At 40.2% G+C, this 22,633-nt stretch overlaps 2 protein-coding genes across 3 annotated transcripts in view; one reads left to right on the plus strand and one right to left on the minus strand.

Moving 5' to 3' along the window:
• Positions 1 to 6,296, plus strand: part of myh10 (myosin heavy chain 10) — a 113,031-nt gene extending 106,735 nt beyond the window's left edge. The window contains exon 45 of the mRNA XM_062970719.1: positions 6,105 to 6,296. The gene's annotated coding sequence lies outside the window, so the exon portion shown is untranslated. The remainder of the gene's footprint in view (positions 1 to 6,104) is intronic.
• ndel1 (nudE neurodevelopment protein 1 like 1) overlaps positions 1 to 22,633 on the minus strand; it is a 43,035-nt gene that overhangs the window by 7,592 nt on the left and 12,810 nt on the right. For both annotated transcript variants that reach the window (XM_008104268.3, XM_003217068.4), the window contains exons 2-8: positions 14,162 to 14,259; positions 12,180 to 12,333; positions 11,167 to 11,315; positions 6,430 to 6,566; positions 4,778 to 4,951; positions 2,391 to 2,482; positions 1,743 to 1,894 (exon numbers count right to left, since the gene is read on the minus strand). In XM_008104268.3, the coding sequence (XP_008102475.1) occupies positions 1,743 to 1,894; positions 2,391 to 2,482; positions 4,778 to 4,951; positions 6,430 to 6,566; positions 11,167 to 11,315; positions 12,180 to 12,333; positions 14,162 to 14,247 (944 nt within the window). In that variant the 5' untranslated portion in view covers positions 14,248 to 14,259. The remainder of the gene's footprint in view (positions 1 to 1,742; positions 1,895 to 2,390; positions 2,483 to 4,777; positions 4,952 to 6,429; positions 6,567 to 11,166; positions 11,316 to 12,179; positions 12,334 to 14,161; positions 14,260 to 22,633) is intronic.

Here is a 22,633-nt window from a genome sequence, read left to right on the forward strand (position 1 = left end):
GAGTAGTTTATGGAGAATACAAAGGACATATGGAAGGACAAATTACAATTATACAAAGCTGTCCAAAACATGGGAACTTAATTAAGGGTGACATTTCTTTCCCACTTTACAACCTTCTTACTGGTCACATCGTACCTCAAGATAGCAAGCCTAATTTATATGAAGACTGTCTTGGCTTTAAGATCATGAAATTAAAAGAAGTAGCCATGCCCATCTTTTCTTGCTACGGTACTCAGCAGGAAGTCAGGCAAAAGCAGATATTCACACATACACCAAGCACTTTTTCAAGCACTTTCCTATGCCATTATACACACATTGCCAAGATGCATGTATGACTACATTTGTAGCAAAAACACAATTCTGCCAGGCTCAAAGAGAACCAACATTCTACATAAATTTTCCCCCCTATTCTAGCATAAGAAAGTCATGATCTGGTTTGTTCAATCCATGATAACTAGTCCCATCTAGATGGGATTGCTGTTATGACATCTGGGAGGGGCTGCCTTGGAGAGGTATCCAGTAACTCAAAGAACTATTGCATCCAGCATGAAACCCCAATGCTGCAACTGTGTTGATCTATTCCAATTCAATTCTAGAACAAATTGCAATTGTTCATTTTGATTTTCCAAGCATCAAGCCAGACTTTCCTAACAAAGTGCCTTACAGACGTCTGTAAATCCTTTCAGCCCCCACCAATGATGGTGATGGGAGCTGTAGTCCAAGAGATCTAGAAAGCAGCAGACTGGGAAAGTTGCCCAAAACAAACAACTCAGAAAAATTTAGGTACCATCATGAGGTCTTTAAGAATAGTGGCACACTCCATCCGAAATATGGCATAAATGGTATATGAGAGTGGCTTCTTAGCAGTGACAGTAAGTTGAAGTTTGGCCCAAAAAAAGGTTGTGAGTGAACCACTGAAGGTGAACATCACAACTCTTATAGAAATGTTCCTAGGTTTTTTCTTACTAGCTTTCAGCACAGCTTATTTTCCAGTCCACCTTTCCATGAATCTTTTCTGGTTTCTGCTCTGTTTTTAAACACAGATTTGTATGTATTTTATACTGTCCCTTGTTATAGAAGGGTGTGCTACAACTATCATAAATATATACATTTGTATGAGGTAAATTGATTAAAATTGACCATTATGAATGAAAAAGTATAAGAAGGGTGGTAATATTGCTTTTAATTTTCTATTCAGAATCTTACAAGTTTAGGAGGTGGCCCAGTTCCTATTCCCAATCCTGCAGCTTCTAACTGAATATATCAATTGAAAGTACCATTTTAAAAAGACTGAATACTTCACATATTTAACTGACAGAAGTTGAAGATTCAGTCCTTAATTTACAAGTCTTTAATCTGGGGAGAAAAACAAAGCAGAAATGTCACAATAAGTCAAGCAATTCTAACCTTGCTATCCACAGAGTTCTTGAAAAAGATTAGTCCTTATTTGCTAAAAACAATTTTCCAACTCAAACAGAAAGTTATGAAGGACCCATTCTAATATGCTACATGTTCCTGGCCTTATTGCCAAAGTGGAGGCTACAAAAGCTCAGACCCTTAACCTCAATGAGAAAATGTATCTTATTTCCAGGCTTAACAATGGTGTGGTATGGATGATGTGTTTCTGAAAGCCAACAGTCTGAATCCAAAAGAAAGTTGTCTTAGAGCCAAAGGTTCTCGCTTGTGAGAATGTGACCCTGCAAACCAACTTCACTGGAACCTCATGCACAAGCTAAACTTACGCTTTGTCGTAGAACGTTGTGTGTCCCGGATGACAGAATTTCATGCCATTGCTGTTGATCATGCTGCTATTTATGTTCCCTGAAACGTAAGACTTCCGCGATGCCTGGTCCTTCGCAAACTTTCTACAAGCAGCTAATCTGGATTCCAAAGCCTGAGAAAGATTGAAAAACAAGAGTTCTTTATTAAGATTAAGGAGTCTTGATGGAAAAGAAGCAAAGCAGAATCAATATTAGTAGAATCAAAACAATAAAAAGATTGAGGAATGACTCAGGGTCAAAATATTTGCCCTCAGATATCACCCTCCATTTCAATCACATTTAGTAAACGTCACTGAGTTTAAAGATACAGCCTTCAACTGAAATAGGTTTTTTAAATGTAAGGGCAACAGATCTAGATTCTGTAACACAGAAATGCTCTAAATCTATAGTTTTTAAACTCTGGCCTTCTAGATATTTTAGACTTAAATTCCCCAATGCCTGAGCCAGCTTTGCCAATGATCAGGGAAACTGGGTGCTGGTCCAAAACTGGAGTGCCAAAGTTTGAAAGCCAATACCATAAACAGCCAATAACCCAAATAGTCCTTCAAAACCTTTTGAATAATCATGAAAATTGCAACTTACACCTTTAAAAAAAAACAAAATTCTTACCCCCACTCTTCTCAGGAGATCACCCACAATGTTCAGAGCAGATATCCTGGCAGATGGAGGAAGGGGGCCAGTACCAAAGCCATTGGGAATTCCTGCAAAAATATAGAAAGACAAGATGACTGGAGTTCATAGAATCATAGAATCGTAGAGTTGGAAAAGACCTCATGGACCATCCAGTCCAACCCCCTGCCGAGAAACAGGAAATCACATTCAAAGCACCCCCGGCAGATGGCCATCCAGCTTCTGCTTAAAAGCCTCCAAAGAAGGAGCCTCCACCAGCAGAAGTTAGCAGAAATACAGTTGCATATCTACCATCTGATCCAGCTTTTATGAAAACAGTTCTCTGAGAGCCTGTTAGCTATTACTGATGAAATTCGTTGTCAGTTAAACCGGGGCAGATCAGCGCCATTGGTACTCTTGGACCTTACAGCTGCATTCGACACCGTGGACCATGACTTGCTGATCCATCGATTGGCTATGTCTGGTGTACGAGGTTTAGCTCGTGGTTCAATTCGTTTCTCGTAGCTCGTTCAAAACAATGGTTCAATTCGTTTCTCTGGGACGGGAGACAGAGGGTGGAGTGGTCAGGCCAAAGCTCTGAGAGCTCCTGCTTTTGCTGTGGAGTTCCCCAGGGTGCTATCCTTTCGCCCCTGTTATTTAACATCTACGTCCGACCACTTGCTGGAATAGTGCGGAGCTTTGGCATAGAGTGCTACCAGTATGCAGATGATACCCAGCTACTCTTGCGTTTCGAACCTGGGACAACCACGATTCCTGAGAACTTTAAGCTGTGTTTGGAAGCAGTGATGAGTTGGCTGCGAGCAAGTAGACTAAAAGTGAATCCCGTGAAAACTGAGATACTCTGGCCTGGCCAGCCAACAGAGTTAACCCAGTCACTGCCTGATTTTGATGGGGAAATTCTGGTTCCGTCTGCTACTGTTAAAAGGCTTGGGGTTGTGTTGGACTCATCACTGACGATGGAGGCCCAGATCACTGCCATAAGTAAGCAGGCCTTTTTTCATCTTCGCCAGGCAAGGAAATTGGCATCCTACCTCTCGACAGAAGCATTGTCAATGGTAATCCATGCAACAGTCACCACTAGGTTGGATTATTGTAACGCCTTATATGCCGGCCTTCCGAAGACAAAAACCCAGAAGATCCGAATGGTCCAAAATGCAGCGGCCAGGCTGCTAGCGGGATCATCTATAAGATCCCATATTACACCGATTCTGAAACAACTGCATTGGCTACCAATAGAACATCGGATCTCTTACAAGATACTGATCCTGACATTTAAAGCTCGAAATGGCCAAGGACCATTATATCTTAGGGACCGCCTCATTCCTTTTTTCCATCAGTGGTCTCCTCAATCCTCCCAGGAAAATTTCCTATACGTACCGGGCCCAAGGGAGGTACGCCTGGAAGCTACAAGGCGTAGAGCCTTTTCGATCTATGCTCCAATTCTGTGGAACTCACTGCCTCCATATCTTAGAGCAATGTCAGAGTTGCGACCTTTTGGAAAAGCACTCAAGACTTGGCTGTTTGGTTGTGCATTTAAGTAAATCAGATCTAATTTGCCAAATAGTCACTGTTGAATGTTTTTAGGTTGAATGTTTTTATGATGAATGTTTTTTATATTGTGGAATGATATTGTAAATTGTAAGTCGCTCAGAGCACTCTGGTGGAGAGCGACAAATTAAGAAATAAAGTGAAGTGAAGTGAAGAAGTGAAGCCTCTTATGATCACAATATTTCTGAAGCCTGGCTCTTACCAACAGTCCTCAAAATCTTTATTCCACATTCTCTCAATCTCTGCATTGTTGTTGTTGTTGTTGCTGTTATTATTATTATTTACTTTTATTTACTTTTCCCACAAATGGGACTCAAAGCGGCAAGACTGCAACCGGTACATAAAACAAAACCCCTCATTACACAACCCAATATATGAACAATAAAACACACATTGTATAAACCCAAATTACAAAAATATAAATGAGCATTAAAAACATATATCATTGTCAGTTTAAAAAACTCTACACCTCTGGCCACTGAGGTTATCCTAACATTAAAACATAAGCTGAACAATTCAGACCATCATAACTCTAGCTATATGAGCCTTGAGGCTTTACTATGTAAAACAGGATTTTATAACAAAAGCATGGATTAAAGGTTTAAAAGGACAATTTTGTGTCCTTATATGGCTCAAAATTTGTTATCTAATGTTTAATGTAAGGCTAGCATAATATTTTTAGAACATTAAAGATATAATAATGCAAAAAATGTAAACAACATTGAACACATGTAGAGTAAACAATCAAAACTGGTTTGAGATGCCTATCCAATATATTGCTTTCTACTTAAGTTGTTTTCAACTTAATGTGCATTTACCTTTTGGAGACGGAAAGCTATTCTCGCAGACTTTCCCAACAGGTGTTGATGGCAAAGAGAGTGATGCTTGGACAGCTGAATCCATCGTCTCACAGTCCAGGGTTGGAGAACTAGGAGCTGACTTCCTTGTTACTTCATGCTGTCTTTCCCGTACAGCTAGTTCTTGCCTTAAATCTGAATAAAGGAGAAAGTATTGCAGATGTGCATGCCTTGGCATTGAAAAAGAATCACCCTCCCCTATTTATCTTTCTGTTCTCAGCATTTTAAAACCTCAGATCAAGTACCCATGCTGAAATATAAGATAAACAGAACACTGGCTGAAACTACATGGTTCACTCTCACAGCTTACACACACATTTTATCCTAAAGTTGTTAGTCATCAGCAAGAAATCCCCATTGTGTGTCAATAGAAAGTACAACTATAATCAGCAGGTCTTAAACACAGCGAGTGTACTCATCATATGACATCACCTGACCCCACCCAGCATTTCTTCTGTAGAGGAATACAGATACAGTAAGGTAACAGCCTTTATACCAAAAAACCTGCTTGAAAAATTGAATTGCCAAATAACCAAACATTAATATTTTGCTTTTATACTTTTTTGTGGCAAAGGTGCCCTGTTGAAAAATGTAAAAAAATCTCAAGTTAATGCAACACTCCACATGTGCGCTTATGTGCATATACACACGCCTCCAATTACAAGTAAAGACAGTGAACACCAAAGTTTTTTAGTATCTTGTCAGTTATGTGTACATGTACTATGGGTCAGTTTTTGGCTCATGGCAACCCTGTGAATATCACAGGATTTTCTTAGGCAAGGAATACTCAGTGGTAGTTTTGACAGTTCCTTCCTCTGAAATGCAGCTTACAGCATCTGGCATTTGTTAGTATCTCCCATTCCCCTCATAAAACAGAAACATTTAACTGGGAACAGGTGCATAAGACAGCACTTGGTTTGATTCAAAATGAGTGTCTGAAAGTGGAGAAAGAAGTCTATTCTCAATGCTCTTCCATGAAGTTCTTTGTTCCTGTAATTTCTCAATGTATTTTGGTGGGCAAAACTAATAATGCTAAGTAGGGGTGTCCATGAAATGCTGAGCACAGATTCACGAACAGTTTGGCAAGTAAACTGCTTTAAGAATTGAACTTCTTGGGCATTATATGAGAATACTGCTTTATGCAGACATTTCATTTCCATGCTGAAGCTCGTTCTGAGAAATATTTGATAAACCAGGGATTTCCTAAAGAGATTATAGAGATAACCAAGAAGTTTACAAGAGACTGAAAGTTTATTCCAACTCAATTTCTATTTCTGTTCTCTTTCAGAACTTACAGCATATATTGCATGAGCAAAGTATGGATCTGAGGACAATACTGATTATACCTGGATGAAGTCCAGATTTTACTTTGGTGCATGATGTGTTCCATGCAGAAACATACCTAAAGTTAGGGAAGAATAAATCAAGTACCACTTATTTTACCATGAAAAATTTACTAAAATAGTAGCACATTGTTGTATTTATGCTTGTTTACAGATGTGCTTCAGTGCCTGCCCTAAAAAATATGTATCCCTTCACTTGGAAGTACATCAACAATCTCTGACATCCAAATTGTATTTTCATGAAGAACACAGTTCTTGATTAAGCAGTACCTCTTGCTTCGTCCTTTAGCCTTTGTACAGAAACCAGCAGAGATTCCTTATCATCCAGTTCACTTTCCAAAAAGGCATTTCTTTCTATCGCCTGATTTAGCCTTTGTTCAAAGTCTTCCAAAGAAACTATTGTGGCCCTGGAGGGTGGGGAATCAACAGAATACAGCTCCTCAATACTTATGTAATAACAGAGACAGATGTACATAACAGCAATTATTGTTATTATTAATAATAAAATAATAAAATATAGCACACATAAATTAAAAACACACTATTTGTCAAAAGAGAGATAAAACCAATATGTATTAAAAGCATATATCCATATTTTGAATTTCATAATTTAAAAATGATTTCAATAGACAATGTATCCGGCTGTCAATCTCTTTCAGAAGATCACTCAACAATCTGAGGACAGCTGAAGAATGACTCCTCTGGTTAATAGTTACCAACCTGGTCCTGGATGAATGAAATAAATGTCTCACAGAGAACCTGAGTTCTGGAGCAGATTACTTAGGAGGAAGAGATTCCGTAGGAAAACTGGACCCAAACCATATAGAGCTTTAAAAGCACTGACCCTTTGTACCTTGCCTGGATATTAAATGGCAATCAATTCAGTACTTCTAAAGTTTGTCCAATATGATCACTCCTAATAATCAATCTGGCTGCTATATTTTGAACTAAAAGAAGTTTCCAACCTTGGTACAGAGCTAGCCCAACATACAGTTCATTACAGAACGTGCTACCATATTTAGCTGCTCCATCTCTAGGAAGAAATATGTCTGAAGATCCCAGAAGCCAACATTCTAGGCTGGCCCCATTAATACAAAGTGGGATGGCAGATCTGTATGCCAGTAAAAGGCATACCATGAATGCATGTGGATCAAATTCAGCTATTTGTTATTAACAGAAATGTAACATCAGAGTCTGATTGAGAGCACCACTAAAACCATCTTCTCCAATAAAAAAATTGGCGTTTGAAATCAGACTCATGGCTGAATAGGCGATGGACCTCAAGGAGAGTGGTACAGAATTCCCTGGCTCAGATACTATTCAAGAGCCCAAATGCAGTCAAAATTAAGACCATCACTTGGCTATGCAGGGACTTCCAATCTCGAGACTGCTCCGTATGCCTCATCGCCACTCTCGAGGACAGCTCATTAATTGAAGAGCTCTGGGCACTTAGACCCCCGCTGATCTCATGGGGAATTAATGTTAGAAGGGTTGTTCTGGACCCCTTGATTGGCCCCCTAATGGCAGGCTTGGATTCACTTTTCCGAGATTCAATTAGTTCCAGTACTGATAGTACAATTCCCCAGATAGGTCCCCTTCACTTCCAGGAACTTGCCTAGTCACCCCCTCTTCAACACCAGCCCCTACCCAATCCACCCGATTCCCACCTTCAGACATTGATTCTGTTTAGTCAGTTCAGTCCTTCTAATAGCTCCCTCCTTTCACCATTGCAGGATTCACTCCCTGGCACTAGACAAGATAGAATCCTGTGTAGCTCTCCCGGTCACCCTGGGAGGAGTGGATCAGGGCCAGGGGAGGGGGGACCATTAAGGTAGTATGGGGAAGATCAGTCATCATCATCCCAGGGATAAGCGCAATAGTCCTTGCGACCCTGGAGAAGGATAGGCATGGTAGCCTCTATGACAGTCCCCCTGGGTTTAAGGTCTTGCTGCTTAATGCCAGGTCTGTCAATGGTAAATCAGCTATCATTTAGGACCTGATCTTAGATGAAGCAGCAGACCTGGCTTTCATCACCGAGATCTGGTTGGATGAGCTGGGAGGGGTAATATCCCCTGGGCTTCAGGGTGCATCAGCAGGCCAGACCCGGGGGGCGGGGAGGTGGGACTGCAGTGTTTTTTTGACAGTCCATCTCCCTGGTCAGGTGCACCGTCCCAAAATCTACAGGTTTTGAATGTGTTCATCTTAAGGTGGGAACCCGGAACAGTTTGGAGATTCTGCTGGTGTACCATCCACCCCGCGACACAGCAGTCCCCCTGTCTGAGTTAGCAGAGGTGATCTCCAGTGTGGCATTGGTCTCCCAGCGACTGGTAGTGCTGAGGGTCTTTAATATTCATGCTGAGACCACCTTAACAGGTGCAGCTCATGATTTCATGGTCGCCATGACAACCATGGGGCTGTCATAAGTGATATGCCTCTTTAGATCAGGGCAAATTCCCATACAGCCTTAAACAGGCTATAGTGAGGCCAATACTGAGGAAGGCCTCCCTTGATTCCATCATCCTAAATAATTAAAGACCAATCTCAAACCTCCCTTTTCTGGGCAAGATCCTGGAGCAAGTGGTTGCCTCTCAGTTTCAGGGTTTCTTGGATGACACCGATTTTTTGGACCCATAGCAGTCTGATTTCACATCTGGGCACAGTACTGAGACGGCTTTGGTCGCCTTGGTCGATGAACTCTGCAGGGAACTGGACAGGGGGAGTGTGACCCTGTTGGCTCTCTTGGACATCTCAGCGGCTTTTGATACCATCGATCATGGTATCCTCCTGGGTCGGTTCTCAGGAATGGGCCCTGGGAGCACGGCACTGCTGTGGTTCTGGTCCTTTCTAGAGGGCCGTTCCCAGTTGGTGAAGCTGGGGGACACCTGCTCGAACCCCTGGCCATTGACCTATGGGGTCCCGCAAGGTTCCATTCTGTCCCCCATGCTCTTTAACATCTACATGAAACCGCTGGGAGAGGTCATCCAGAGTTTTGGAGTTCGGTGCCATCTCTACGCAGATGACACCCAACTCTACTACTCTTTTCCACCGCAATTTAAGGAAGCCCTTCGGATGCTGGACCAGTGTCTGGCCACTGTGATGGGCTGGATGAGGATGAACAAGCTGATGCTCAATCCTGACAAGAGAGGGGTCCTCCAGGTCAGCCATTGGTCTGATCGGGGTATTGGGTGATAACTTGTGCTCAACAGGGTCGCACTCCCCCTGAAGACGAAGGTACGGAGTTTGGGGGTCCTCCTGGACTCAACGTTGACACTTGATGCCCAGGTGACAGCGGTGGCTGGGAGGGCCTTTGCACAATTAAAATTTGTGCGCCAACTGCGACCATACCTTGTGAAGTCTGATCTGGCCCTGGTGGTCCATTCCCTAGTTACCTCTAGATTGGATTATTGCAATGCACTCCACGTGGAGCTGCCCTTGAAGACGGCCTGGAAATTCCAACTTATTCAACTTTCAGCAGCCAGGCTACTCACTGGAGCAACTTACAGGGAGCGGTCAACACCCCTGTTTAAGGAGCTCCAGTAACTGCCGTTCATCTTCCGGGCCCAATTCAAGGTTCAGGTGATCACTTACAAAGCCCTGAATGGTTCGGGACTCGCCTACCTTCATGACCATATCTCCTCCTATTTATTTATTTATTTATTTATTTCGTGTCAAAAGCATTGCATAATAAATACATTTAGAAGTGATGAAATAAAGGAAATCACAAGCAGCTAAATAGTTTTAAGACCAAAAGCGGGCAACAGCGACCGTATTACAATCTCCTCCTATGAACCTGCACAATCTCTTCGTTCATCGGGGGTTGGTGGGGACGAGAGAGAGGGCCTTCTCCGTGGTGGCCCCCCGGCTCTGGAACTCGCTCCCCAGGGAGATTAGGCAAGCCTCCACTCTGGTAGCATTTAGGAAGAGCCTAAAAACATGGCTCTTCCAACAAGCTTTTGGAGAATGAATTCCCCATCCCCACGATAGACCTTGTATCTGCGACCATTTTCTCATCTGTTGCACTTTATTTTGCTCTATCAGTCTGTTATAGTCACAGGGTCCATCCCACCCCAAGTTGCCCTCTCATTGATGGTAGCACTTAATCAACTACCTCGTGTTTACAATATTCACTTGATGCACTTTGCTCAGCTCGTTTTTACCCCTTCTCCTTGGGTGCCAAATCCATGTTTTACTATGATTATCATTTTAAACTTTTACTATGTTTAGATTGTTAAATTTTAATATTTGTGCCTGTATTTTCTGATGTTATTTTATTTTGGTTTGCTGTTTTTACCCGGGCCTGGCCTCATGTAAGCTGCTCCGAGTCCCTTCGGGGAGATGGAGCCACGGTATAAAAATAAAGTATTATAATATTATTATTATTAACCATAACAAAAGGGCACTTCCAAATGAACAGCTTACCAGAGCCACTTCTTGTGATAACATATTACACAGGCAGAGAAATGTAATTTTATTTTTTTTGCATGAAAGGAGGTCCCAAATGTTTCTTTCCCTCCCTATCACTTTGTTTAGGAGTTGAAACATGTGGAAGTGCAATGTGGGCCAACATGTCCTGTTCCTGTGAGCTCCAAGAAGCAGACACTGTTGATTAATTTCCCAAAAGAACAACCTGAAATCTAGTCATCACAACATTACTGACAAACAATATGATACACACTGGAGATTTGTTTAAAGGGCCTTTTCCAAAACAGTTTCTCATATAATGTTCTGCCTCATGCCTGGGGCCAAGTCAATTAAAAAAATATGATAGATGACATAGTTTTCAAAATTCTTATTTCCTGCTGTGGGACTATCAAGTGAAAGAAGTTTCAGAAATATGAGAAGGACTGTAGCTGTTCTGCTTAGCCCTGCAATCCTATCAAGTTGTCATTTATAGCATGCAGGGTTGTTTAGAAACTATTAGAACACAAACATGAACGACAGGCCAGTATTGAGAAGAGTATCTGCTTCAAGAAATGAAATTATTACCTTCAGTACTGTAATCCTTACCTCTTAGCACGTTCAAGGTCATCATTGGCTTGCTCTAATTCTCTCACATATTTGTTCAGCTGATCTTTGATTGTACGAGTCTGGCTTAAGTCATCTTCTAACAACGATACTTGCTTGTAATTTTGTGCATATTGGTGCTCAAGCTTTTCCTGAAAGCAAAAGAAACAGTGAAAGGTTCTATCATTTTGAAATTAAATCAAGTTATTTGAGAGGTTCTGAGAACCCATGTTGTGTAGTGCTTTGAGTGATTAACTAGTTCACTGGGAGACCAGGGTTTGATTCCTCATTTGGCTACAGAAACTCGCTGAGTGACCTTGGACAAGTCTCATGCTCCCAAACTCAGAGGAAGGCAAGCACAAGCCTCCTCTGAGCAATCCTGCCAAGACAACTTCACCTTATGGTTACCTTGAGTCAGAAATTACTTGAAGACACAACTTCAACTATATATTCATATTAGCAGACAGATTTTGTGCTCGGGTAAATTACAGCTCAAGGGGCTGGCTGCAGAGATACAGGTCTTGCAGTTCTTCAGAGTGGTCAATTGGTGTTCATGTGTAAAAGCAATAAATCTGCTTACCAACATTCAGGTTTTTTTTCTTTTGGTAAGCATTTATTGCTTTAACACATCAAAATTACTTGGTGATTGAAGAACTAAGAAATCCTGTATCACTTTGCCCAGCCTTTTGGAAATGTAAACATGATCTGCATGTTTTTGGGATCCTATTATATTCTATACCATACCATAGGCTTTATACTCTAGGCCTTAATAATATTTGATACTGCAGCTGAAAAAATAGGTTTATCCACATGAAAATTCATGCAAAAATAAAAATTACTTAGTCTTAAAGGTACTGTCATGTTCCTTTATTCTCCTTTTCCATTTCTCATTTTATTTTATATAAAAGGTGATTTCTTCAGCCAAACAGTTTTTAAAGCAATTCTAAAATCATCAAGCAAAGTTATTTTCCAAACTGGGAGTTACCTTTAGGAACATAGTAACTGATTTAGCTTACCTTTAAAGTTTCCACTTCCTGCTTCAATCTTTGGTTATCTGCTTGCAAATCCCGATTCCTCTGTTCAGCTTGTACCAACTGAGTCTCCAACTCTGCTTCAAGTTCTCTGCTGCCCTCCTGAAATTCTGCCAGCTCTTCACGGGCCTCTTGAAAACTGCAAGTTGGAAAAAGCAGTAATGAGTGGGGCATTATTCTAGCTATGTCCCTGTCTCTTGTGTATTACCATGATCATTACCTCCACCCACTTCAGTCAACTCCCATTCAGACTGAAAAGACTGCTGCATTAAGGTGATAGCCTAGATCTTACTCAAAGCTTTTTGTAAATGTACGCTAACCAATTTTTTTCGTATTACATGTGTGTCATGCATGAACCAAAACATAAGATCAATTCTAAAACAAACACATGGACATACACCACTGCATCTTCCAGTACTAAGATTTAGCAGTGACAACAACAACCTTTAGAGCAGCAACTTCAATAAAAGATATAAGACTGCTGGGTGGAAAGAGACATCTATCTTTGTTAGATATTATAAAGTAAACAGATTCAACAGCCTTTGGGGAAAAAGTCCTTCAGGTGGATAGATAATGAGTACAATAGTCAGACTTGCTGTGTAGATGATGGCTTGCATACATCCTACATGTACTTGACTGTTCCATAAGCCTTACTGACAATGAGAGGTTGATACTCATCATGACTGGTTATTCTAATGAGACCAAAAGAGTAATTTACCCCAACCCAGGGAACAAATAGATAAATAAATATATTGGCTATAAAAAACCACGGAGGAGAGCAGCATTAGTAAGCAAAGGGTACAACGTTTTAGAATTCTGAAGATCTTGCCCTGAACTGTTTGGCATGAGGGGTTAATCCAAGTGAAGCAAACTGCTCTTTAAGCCTGAGAATGAAAATATGGGTGTCTAAAACCAACTTCAATAAGCTGCTGTATTGTGAAAAATGAATAAAGAGACAATCTACTTCTGTAACCAGTTCAAATGTTACAGAGTGTTTTGGTTACTTAAAAGCTACACATTTTGATCCACTCCATATGAAGTGCAACATAGATGAGGGGAACCACATCAAATTGAAGGTGGTGAAGGCTAATTTCTCAGAACGCAGCATCTTGGCTTAACATTTTAATATCTAAAACAATTATTTGCTGTATCAGAAAGCAAAGACGTCATTCTCTCCGCCATACATACATATGGACAATTTCAGATTTTGGAGTATTTCAGATTTCAGAATTCCAGATAAAAGATTATCAGTCTGTACACACACACTAAGCCATTTTTTTTGCTACTGTAAAAAATATAGAGTACTTATCTGGACAAGTAGCAGCTTTAAACAGACTATACAAAAGCCATACTACAAGTGAAGACAATGAACTTACTATTTTAAATCTAAGGAGCTGTGCTTTCTAGAGACCTACAAAAGCTGTCTTTGTCTTTAACCAACATCAGACATGCTCTGCATTCAAACAGCAAACTGAATTCATTTAGATGATGTATGTATACCCACACAATACACAAAGGTCAAGGCTCCAATGGAATCCTAATCACCATTAAGTTATAAGAAACTACTACAACCAAGAACTGGTACTTGGCAATCCTGCATCTAAACTAACCCTTGATAACAAAAAAAATTAACAATAAAAGTGAGATGCTTCAGAGTAGGTCAGGTATAATATTATTCCAACAGTGAAGCATGAGACTGAATCTGCCAAGGATGGTAATCACCAGCATTCTTGAGATGAATAGCCCCATTGTTTCTAAAAAAACCCAAAACGTATCAAATAGCCAGGGCACCCCCAACAAAGAAATTCTGTTTCTGCTGCTCAAAGCATCATAGCTGTGCCAGAGACAAGTGGTTTTCAACTGTAGACATCTTGCTGCTTGTGACCTCAAAGAAAATAATTTTAATTTTTTCAACACACACACACACACATTTGTGAAATTCTCAATGTACCAAGCTAAATTCATACCTTTGTTTATATTTCAAAGACAAATTCTTCCAGTATGCAGTTTCTTCCTCTGGACTTAAAAACTTTGGAATTTCCTCACTGTCCATGATCAGTATCACCTGTAAAATTCAAGAACAATAAGGTAACAGAACTTAGTAACATATCCTTCTGATTCTTTCCCAGTTCCAATTAAACAAGCTCCATGACTGCAATGCTACAAGCAAGTATAAGGCAAGTATCTCTCCCCATTTCTCTTCTCAAAAAACTGGAGATGAATCTCTAGTATATTTGTATTGTTTATGCAAAGACAGCAATCAAGTAAAGGATCATAGCTGGACCAGAGCTTTCCTACTAAGATTAATTATATTAGATTTTAGATTAAACTGCACTTAAATTTTAAGTTGAACCTCTGACTCTACGAACACTTCTTAAACATAAGCAGAATAACAATAGAAGGGATCACAAGTTTGCAAGAAATCTGGTTAATGAATGGTTGTTCATATCCTTAGCAGTGAAAATGGCATTTCATCTATCAACAGACAGAATAGGATTAACAGTCTTAGAATTAAGTGGACAGGACGAAAGTAAAAGATAAGGTCTACAAACCATTGCAAGAAAGACAGAAAGTGCCAGTGTAGTTTCATTCATTAGCTTCATGCTTCAAATTGTCTTTTTCTCCCTTGCAATTTAGGAGGACATCTCCAGGCTACTACAGCTTGTTATGCTCAAACCATCATTTTGAAGTTATTCTTCTTTTGTATTAATTCTGTTAGTGTTATGGTTGAGCCTTCTGGCTCCGGTACTGGGAGACGGGGTCGTAAGACTCCTCGAGAGTCAGACTCTTTTGAGGAGCGTGAAAGGAAACGGCTCCGGGACTTATTTGCAGAACCAACAGATGAAGACTCATTTGAGGGTTTTACCGAGGGAATGGAGGAAGAGATGGTTAGCTCAGAGGAGGATGACATGGAGTGGACTCGTGTGAGGGAGGATTTGGGTGTCACCGGCACTGATAGCATGGGAGGCGATTGGCGGGTTGCAGGATCAGACCCATGGACGGGCTGGAGGGATGGAGCGGGATCCGCAGCTGGGGATGCTGTGGGGCGTAGTCAAAGGTGTTTTAGCTCTGATGAGGATGATGATGATGAGGCACCTGGAATTAGGATAGCAGCTGACAGCGATGAGGAGTTATGAACTGGGATAAAATGGGGTTTAGGATCAATGGCTAATTGCGTTGGGCAAGGTAATCTGGACGAACGCTTGGGCTCTTGTTGGGGAACTTCCTGAAGACGGGTGTGATTCGTTGCTGGATACGTAAGTTACCAAGGACACTGGGCATAGACGGCGGGAGGAACTGTGTGGGGTTTTTCTGTGCAACTTGTGTTTAATCTTGATAGCTTGGACCTCCGTCGTCTTTTTGACGGACATTAATTACCTACTCTGGATTGACGCTGGACTGACTGACTGACTACGACCTTGGACTATCCCTTCTGTGGCTATCGGTGGAACTCGTGGAACCTTAGACGTCCGCACCTGGCTTTCGACCTCGGACTGGACTGGGACCCTGCTGACCGCCGTGATCCTGATTGATGTGCCTGGACCCGGATTTCGCTCGTTGCACGGAGGAGTAACAGCCCGAGTTACTCATCTGTAGCTTTTTGGTAGCAGAGAGGAATCTGCTGCCAGCTTTTGATGTTCATTTTGACCTTTGTTTATCAACTTTTGTTTGTTTAAACTGCCAGGCTGAAGTAAGCACTTTTGAGTTAATCCGGATTAAACTCCTGTTTAATCCGGTTTATTCCTTCGAACCGTTTTAGTTCAAACGGAGCTGTTTCTGTTACTTTTCACACTGAAGACAAGTGTTTGCCTAGTCCTTTGTTTTCTACGGGCATTTTTGTGTTCTGTAACTTTAATAAACTGTGTTGTACTCTATTTGGTGGCGTTCTGTCTATGACAGTTATTCCCTAACACTCCCATTAACATCAGTTCTACATTCACTTTGAGTCGTATTTTAAATATGTTTTCCATTTTTCTATTATTTTTTCCAAAAAGTTTTGCCTTTTGAACATTCCCACTACATATGGGTATACCAACCTTTACTTGTACCACAATGCCAACACATTGGACATCTCTTTTATCATATAGTAGTTGTGCCTGGCAACGCATTGCTGTGGCATAGTCCTAAGTGGGTTTTTGTTTGTGGAAGCAAGTATGAATGTTGTAATTAGTCACCTTGATTAGCTTTGAATGGCCTTGCACCTTCAAAGCCTGGTTGTTTCCTCCCTGGGGGAATCCTTTGTTGGGATGTGTTAGCTAGCCCTGATTGTTTCCTATCTGGTATTTCCCTGTTTTCAAAGTGTTGTTCTTTATTTACTGTCCTGATTTTAGATATTATATTGTCCTGTTTTATTATACCACAGTAATTTTTATATGTTATATTGATAATCTTGTATTATTTGCTTTGAACTGGATTATATGAGGTCCCTTCTACACAACTGTATTAAATCCACATTATACTGGATTATTTGGCAAAGTGGACTCAAGATAATCCAGTTCAAAGCAGATACTGTGGATTACGTGCCTTGGCATAGGGTTATATAGATGCACGGGCCTTGAATCTACACTGCCATATAATCCAAATCAGATAGGCAGAGCCTAAGTGAACCCTCAGCTATTGTGGCTGAGGGGGTTGCCAGGACACGAATGAGCGAGGCCGAAAGGGGGCGGGGCCTACCTTGACTGGCAGCCAGGGGAAGAATGGCTCTTCCTCATCCTCTGTAATTTGGACTTTATTTTTCTAGGGTTTTTTGTTTGAAAGACATAGATGGGATGACTATGTCTTTTGTGGCCAAATTTAGTGTGATTTGGTTTAGTGGTTTTGTTGTTAACTCAATGGAAAAAACGCATATTACATTTTTTTTATATATAAATGAGAGTTGGGTTGGGATCCTATAACATTTTAATAAAACCTTTATTTCCATTTTAATGTTTTGATCCCCCTCATTAAGCTCTCTATTGTTTGACTTGTCAGTGGACATTCTTCCTGCCATTTAGTTTGTATTGCCTTTATTATATACTAGCTGTGCCCGGCCACACGTTGCTGTGGAGTTGTTGGTGAGAACTTGTTGAGGTAGTGGTGGTATTGAATGTCTGTTGTATGGTTGTCTTTATGTTTAGTATGCATTTGGTTGTTTGTGTACTGTGAAAGTGGTGAGGGTAGAGGGGGTCTATGTCCCTGTGTAGTATTGTATAGTATTTATACATTGTCCATGTGCTGTGAATGCTTGGATTGTGTCCTGCTGCATAGTAGAAAGGGTTGGGCTAGATAGCCCTTAGGGGTCTCTCCAAACTCTTGGATTCTATGCTATTATTATTATTATTATTATTATCTTCATCATCATTATTATGTAAAGGCTGGATGGCCATCTGTCAGGAGTGCTTGGATTGTGTCCTCCTGCATGGTAGAAGGAAGTTGATCTGGATGATCCTTAGGGGTCACTCCAAACCTTAGGATTGTATAATGTTGTTGTTATTATTAGTAGTAGTGAAACGTAGTATTAGTATTGAGAGGCTGGGTGGCCATCTGTTGGGAGTGCTTGGATTGTGTCCTGCATGGCAGAATTGGGTTGGACTGGATGGCCTTTAGGGGTGTCTCCTAACTGTCTGATGCTATGATTCGATGTGTATTATTATTGTGCAGATATTGGATGGCCATCTGTCAGGAGTGGTTGGAGTGTGTCCTCCTGCATGATATAAGGAAGTTGAACTGGATGATCCTTATGGGTATCTGCTAACCTTAGGATTGTATGATATTCTTATTATTCTTATTATTGAGGGGCTGGCTGGCCATCTGTTGGGAGTGCTTGGATTGTATCATCCAATTGCAGAGTTGGGTTGGACTGGATATCACTTATCCAACATTCGCTTATCCAGTGTTCTGGATTATCCAACGCAGTCTGCCTTTTAGTAGTCAGTGTTTTTGTAGTCATTGTTTTCAATACATTGAGATGTTTTGGTGCTAAATTCATAAATACAATAATTACTACATAATGTTACTGTGTATTAAACTACCTTTTCTGTCAAATTTGTTGTATAACATGATGTTTGGTGCTTAATTTGTATAGTCATTACCTAATTTGATGTTTAATCGGCTTTTCCCGAATCTCTTCTTATTATCCAACATATTCACTTTCCAATGTTCTGCTGGCCTGTTTATGTTGGATAAGTGAGACTCTACTATATATTTATAATCTTATATTATCTGCTTAGAACTGGATTATATGAGGCCCCTTCTACACAGCTGTATAAAATGCACACTGAAGTGAATTATCTGGCAGTGTGGACTCAAGATAATCCAGTTCAAAGCAGATAATATAAGATTATAAATCGGTAATATAGCTGTGTGGAAGGACCTTGAGTCTACACTGCCATATAATCCAGTTCAAATCAGATAATCTGTATCTTATAGGCAGTGTGGAAGAGGCCTCAGGCCTAACTGTGCCTGTCCCCTGGGCTGAGTAGGTTGCTAGGAGACCAAGTGGGCAGAGTTTAGCCTTCTAAGTGGCAGCAATTGGGTAAAAAACAATTATTCCTCTCCCTCTAATTAGGACTTTATTTTTTCTTTTCTTTTTGTTGTATGAACGTAGAGGCATGGGTGAGGGGTTGTTGCCAAGTTTAGTGTTTCTGGGATGTGTAGTTTTGTTGTTTTGTACTGGCCGAAATTTTTTTATCCTTTTATATATATAGATTCACCATCCATGATCATCAGTTTGTATATTAGTCCTGAGAATCCTTTTTCTAATTTCTGTGTTTTTTTAATATCTCTTCCATCTTATCTTCTTCCTCTATTTTCCTACCATATCTCCCTTGTTTATTATGTAGTCCCAATATTTCTAGCCTATTTCTATTTCCAATTTTTTCCATTATTCTATCTGATGCACAATGGTATGTGATTCTAAGCAGCAAGTTGTGCTCCCAATTCATTTCTAAATGTAAGCTCACTGTAGGGTTTTTTCATTCATATTCTCAGGTCAGTATGCCAAAAAAGGACAATAAAAACATATCCAATGGCCTTTGTCTGGAGTCAATCTCCTGCCCTACAAAAGATTATCAGCGCAAGCATGTGAGTCAAAATAAAAGCTCTTCTCCTAAAAGGCTGGTATTTATTGTATCACCTGTGAGGTATTCTTTTCATCTACTGCTACAAACAGGGAAGAATAAACTGGATTTACCACAGTCTTTTAGAGAGTTATGCATTTCTCATTCTGAACATCTGCACAGACATGAATGCTGTCAGCCAAACAATCTATAGTTTCTGACAGACATCAGTAGCCATTTCTGTCCCTCCAGGCACAAAAGAAATTGGAACACCTCACTTTTCTGTGACCCACATTTCTGATCTGAGCATTCAGAGCACATGCAGATGGGCACACACACAGAGTACTTCACTGCATTTGACTGTACTGAGAGTGAGAAAGAAACAGCATGGAAATCTCAATTTGTAACCTAAAAGGCAACTTAATGCAAGTATCATTTAGAAGAGCGGTAGATAAATATAAATGCAAATACATCACTTCCAATGTTCTGTCTCCCTTGCTCACCCACTTGTATGATCTTATCCATAGGCCAACGCAAATGACTGAATGTAAATTGCAGCAGTCACATAGAGCCCCTACACATAACAGACATCACTGTGGGAAATAGAATACATCAAGTTGCTAAGTGGCATCTTTGGTCTTAACAGTTCCTGCTTCTCTATTAGTGAAGCAATAGTCCTTGTGCCAAAGTGCTATTTAAAGCTGTCTGCACCATTCTAGGAATGAGCTATTTGTGGGTTTTTCCATGCCACCATGTCTCTGCTTTCCCAAGGACTTTGCTTTATTTTAGAGTTTAACAGTAAAGAACAAAAATATTAATGTGAGAGACTCCAAAGAGACTTGACTCATGTAGCCCAACATTACTTTGTCCTCAGAGTTAAACTTAATAAGTCTGGAAAATATAGCTAGTGCTGTATATCCTAGAAACACTTTAGATATGTCTTGCTTAGATTCAATAACCTTGAAGTCATCAGAATACCCAGATAACTGTGTTTTCAATGAGGAATGAGCAGCCATTGCAGAGAAGGTGGTTCAAAGGAATATATCTTCTCATGCAACAAACATCCGAACTGCAGTTTCACAAGTGACTCTTGGCAAAGGGGCAACATATGTGCAGAAAATTCATATACAAAAGGAAGTCACTTGATAAAGCTCAAGGTTTTCCAAACAGTCGTTTTATACAGCAGAAAACTCATCAACAACATATAAATGACATACTACAAAATCTAATACAAGTGCAATTAGAAATTTGCAAACTCTTTAAGGCTATTTGGCAAAGTAGTGGAAAGAGAAAAAAAATCTGAAGATGCACAATAGGCTTGTTTTCTGGAATTAAAAATAGGAGCGGCTTAAAGAGCTGGGTTTAGCCTGCAGAAGAGAAGGTTGAGAGGAGACATGATAGCCATGTACAAATATGTGAGGAGAAGTCATAGGGAGGAGGGAGCAAGCTTGTTTTCTGCTGCCCTGCAGACCAGGATGCGGAATAATGGCTTCAAACTACAGGAAAGGAGATTCCACCTGAACATCAGGAAGAACTTTCTCATTGTGAGAGCTGTTCGGCAGTGGAACTCTCTCCCCCGGACTGTAGTGGAGGCTCCTTCTCCCCCGGACTGTAGTGGAGGCTTTTAAGCAGAGGCTGAATGGCCATCTGTTGGGAGTGCTTTGAATGAGATTTTCCTGCTTCTTGCAAGGGGTTGGACTGGATGGCCCGTGAGGTCTCTTCCAACTCTACGATTCTATGATTCTAGAACAAAAACTACGAATATTATTCAATTTTTGACCAATTCTGGAGGCATTTTCAAAGAGAAAAATATATACCAGAGAATGAGAACAGTCACTTCTCATCCTAAATAATAAGATGAAGGTCTCAAAATTGGCCAAGATGAGACATGTGAGAAGTAAGTTGTATTTTAAGTACACATACTGGTCTTTATAGGCTCCTCCAATAAATGTAAAGGTCATATGGCATACTGACGGAGTCACTCAGTTTTGTATAGATCACACTTAGGGCCCTTCCACACAGCCCTATATCCCAGAATATCAAGACAGAAAATCTCACATTATCTGAGTGTGGATTCAAATAATCCAGTTCAAAGCAGGTATTGTGGGAATTTCTGCCCTGACATTCTGGGATATAGGGCTGTGTGGCAGGGCCCTTAGAAATGTAATTAAGGCAAAAATATATCTGCTAGATACAGAAATTATTCTTGTGCTAGTGTATGCACATTCTTCTTCATTGAGAACAATATGACTGACAATAAAAAGAGAGAAAATTGTAGGAAGAAATTATAAGGAAGCATGGAAGAAAGTTATAAAGATGATTAAAGGATGGAAAAATAAGAATATAAGAATCTCAGGTAAAATTGAAGCAGTTAAAATGTTCCTTACTCCAAAACTAATGTAACTATTTCCAAGTTCTACCAATGAAAATAAATCAAAGATCAATCAAGAAATGGAAGAAAATTGTAATAGATTACACTTTTGGAAAAAAAAATCTAGATTACCAAACCTAGAAACTTATTATGAGGCATTTCAAGTAAAATCATTATTAGAAGTGGCAGAAAGAAAAATGGATAAGGATAGAAAATCAAAGAAACAAAGGTGAGGGATGGCATGGAGTTTTCAACAGTAATCTAAAGTTAAGTATTTAAAAAATGGACCTAGGAAAATTGCCCTAAAAATTTGGAAAAGATGGCAACCCAAATTATCAATTGTATTTTAGAGAAATTTAGAGAAAACCAGACAAATATGTGTAAGCATATATAAAACTTATGCATGTAAATTACATAACCAAAACTCGAAGTCAGGGCTCTTTTTCACTTCACTTCATTTCTTAGTCGCTCTCCACCAGAATGCTCCGAGCGACTTACAATTTAAAATATCATTCCACAATATAAAAAACATCCAACATAAAAACATTCAACATAAAAAAATTCAACCTAAAAACATTCAACAGTGACTATTTGGCAAATCAGATCTGATTTACTTAAATGCACAACCAAACAGCTAAGTCTTGAGCGCTTCTACAAAAGGTCGCAACTCCGACATTGCTCTAACATATGGAGGCAATGAGTTCCACAGAATTGGAGCATAAGTCGAAAAGGCCTTGTGGCTTCCAGGTGTACCTCCCTAGGGCCCGGTACGTATAGGAGATTTTCCTGGGAGGATCAAGGTGACCAAAGTTCATCAGCTACAGAGCCCTTTTTGGAGGAAAAGTTTATCATGGAGCCCCAAGAAATATTTATAGATTAGAAATATTATTATATATAATGTATATATTTTTAAGATTTGACAGACAGGCTGGGCCAATGGCAGATGGATGCAGAATGTCTGGGTGAACTAATTGAGAAAAACATGAACAAATTCCTATGTTCACTGCACATACCTTGTTTGTAGTGCA

Source organism: Anolis carolinensis, chromosome 2 (genome assembly GCF_035594765.1).
Source record: "Anolis carolinensis isolate JA03-04 chromosome 2, rAnoCar3.1.pri, whole genome shotgun sequence".
In the NCBI taxonomy this organism is placed as follows: domain Eukaryota; kingdom Metazoa; phylum Chordata; class Lepidosauria; order Squamata; family Dactyloidae; genus Anolis; species Anolis carolinensis.